Source organism: Salvelinus sp. IW2-2015, unplaced genomic scaffold (assembly GCF_002910315.2).
Source record: "Salvelinus sp. IW2-2015 unplaced genomic scaffold, ASM291031v2 Un_scaffold3608, whole genome shotgun sequence".
Classification (NCBI taxonomy): domain Eukaryota; kingdom Metazoa; phylum Chordata; class Actinopteri; order Salmoniformes; family Salmonidae; genus Salvelinus; species Salvelinus sp. IW2-2015.
In genome coordinates, this window is record NW_019944886.1 from 55,925 (window position 1) to 58,510 (window position 2,586).

The window sequence follows — 2,586 nt, forward strand, 5'->3', positions numbered from 1 at the left end:
AGCTAACCCTCCCCTAACCCTGATGACTCTGGGCCAATTGTGCGCCGCCCTATGGGACTCCGGTCACGACACAGCCTGGATCGAACCCGGGTCTGTAGTACGCCTCTAGCACTGCAGTGCGTTACACCGCTGCGCCACTCAGTAGGCCATTATACAGTGGGGAGAACAAAGATTTTGATACACTGCGATGTTTGCAGGTTTTCCTACTTACAAAGCATGTAGAGGTCTGTAATTTTTATCAATAGGCTACACGTAGGCCATATATATATATATATATCTTTTTATTAAAAGATTTAAATCTTTTATTTTATTATTAACCCTAAATCAGGGATTTCCGGAGTCTGATTTAATGTTCATGTCACAATCGTCCTTCAGAAAGTAGCTCAGCACAGCTTTTCCCCACCTATCTTAGTCGATAGCGTCTGCTKAATTCTGGGCAGCTATGTTTTTGAGAGCAGTAGCAACACTTTGTCTGTTCTCTGTATGACTATCGTTATATCTTTCAAACAAGGACGATCTACACATACTGACTAGCTCATGTTATAGACAGAAGCGTGCTACATGGCCGACCAATCCGAACTCATCTCRCTGCATGTCCAGCCCATTCATTATCTCAGCCAATCATGGCAAGAGGAAGGTTGCTGTCTTTTTTCCCCCCGGGGGCTAAACCAACTAGGCTTGTAATATTAACCATTTTATTTGTATTTAAAGGTGGCATACAAGTTAGTTATTAAGGCACATCAGAGGTCACGTTTCAGTCTCTCCTCTTTTCTTTCCTTCCTCGTCTCCTCTCTCCTCTCCTCCTCCTCTACTATTTTTGTTGGGCTAAAATAAAAACCGCGTGGSCTGTTGCTGACCCCTGCTCTACAGACTTCGTTCAATGTGCTGTTTGGAGGAATATGACTTGATCACAACAATTCCCAGTCCACCTTCTATTACCTTTCCTTTCTGTAAGTAGTGGTATAGGCACAGAGAGATCTGAAATTAAGGAACAATGGATTTAACATTTTATGCTCCTTCGATTAAAAAAAATTATATAAAATGCACTCGGAACTCACTCCATGATGATGATGTCAGACACTGCTGCCATTCTACCTCTTCTGAGRCACCATGGTAACCCTATAGCACCTGTTCCTAAGGAAGTGTGTGTTTCTTCCCAGCATCAAGGCGTCTCGGTCACCTGCTAAGGCCCAGACCCAGACAGCCGACAAACCTGACGGTGAGTTACTGCAGGTCAGAGTTCAAATGACAGGGATGCTGGTAATTTAACATACAAAATCCAAGCCTTTATTTAGTAGTTAGATGCATTATAACATGCTATAAGCATTGAAATATGCATTATAGCATGAGCTATAAGCATAGTAATATATTGTAACACGTGCTATAAGCATCCATACAGTCCCATGGTTCCTTATAGTATACTATATGAGTCTTCCTGTTTGTGTTGTATTAATACATTTCTCTGGGTTCCCCAGCCTCTAAGGCTCCAGTCAACTCTGGTCCTAAGGTGCGTCCTCCGTGGGTGACTGACCCAGGTTTCGCTGACCGTTACGCCCCAGACAAGACTAGTACGGTTCTGACCCAGCACAGGCAGCCGGCCCAGCCTACGCCCATGCAGAACCGCTCCTCTATCCTACAGGCAGCTCAGCAGGCACCCGAGGACAGTGGAAGGACCCCTCTCTGTGGAGCCTGCAAAAAGATCATTAGGTTGGAACCATATGATTATATTGCCCCCTGTCTGTTAGATTAATAACTGCCAGGCCTTTATTTACTACTGCCCCCTGTCTGATTAATAAACTCAGCAGAGAGTATTACTACTGCCCCCTGTCCATGATTATCAAATCTTGCAACAAGGCGGCTATTTCTACCCTGCCCCCTGTCTGATTAAATAACGTGCAAGGGCAGCTTGACTACTTGCCCCGTCTGATTGTAATAACTGCAAGGGTTTACTACTGACACCCCTTCTTACTATATATATCTGCAATCACTTAGAGCTTGGCCATAGCCTGAAACGTCCCCAATCTCCTTTAAATATTATTAAATATTCGCAAATACGTTCCTATTGAAACAAAAACCCTGAAGTCAAAGGTTGGAGTCACATAACAGCAACCGCGTCCCTACATGGAGTTCATAGGTGAAAAAAGTATGTCGTGTAATAGAAAATAAAACGCTACGCTATGTTTACTGGACCGAAACTGCTAAGCCCTGATTTACTAGACCATGTGACCTATCATTTCATTAATAGGACTAGGTGTACTGATCTGATTTGCCTAGACGCATGTGACCTGACCACGGTAATACTCTTGTAATTTAGTATAACCTAATATTCTTCAAATAAAAATAACTGTTAATACACCTGGACACCATCGACAGTATGGATTAATGTACATACAGAAAGACATGTCTGTGATGCGTAGGTCACTATTTTCCATTATACAGATAGCTGTGCCTAGAACCCTCTGTTACCTCAGCTGGCTTATCTAACTGGTGTTTACTTGTGTGTGAAATGTGTTGTGTGTGTGTCTAGGGGGCCGGTACCTGTGGCGCGGGTCAGTTCCTGGCACCAGAAGAGTTCCAGTGTTCCAG

At 43.6% G+C, this 2,586-nt stretch overlaps 1 protein-coding gene across 1 annotated transcript in view; it reads left to right on the top strand.

The window, feature by feature from the left end:
* Window positions 1-1,750, top strand: part of LOC112076177 (PDZ and LIM domain protein 7) — a 33,348-nt gene extending 31,598 nt beyond the window's left edge. The window contains exons 9-10 of the mRNA XM_070441211.1: window positions 1,161-1,219; window positions 1,476-1,750. Coding sequence (XP_070297312.1) covers window positions 1,161-1,219; window positions 1,476-1,750 — 334 coding nt within the window. The remainder of the gene's footprint in view (window positions 1-1,160; window positions 1,220-1,475) is intronic.
* The last annotated feature ends 836 nt before the right edge of the window (window positions 1,751-2,586 follow it).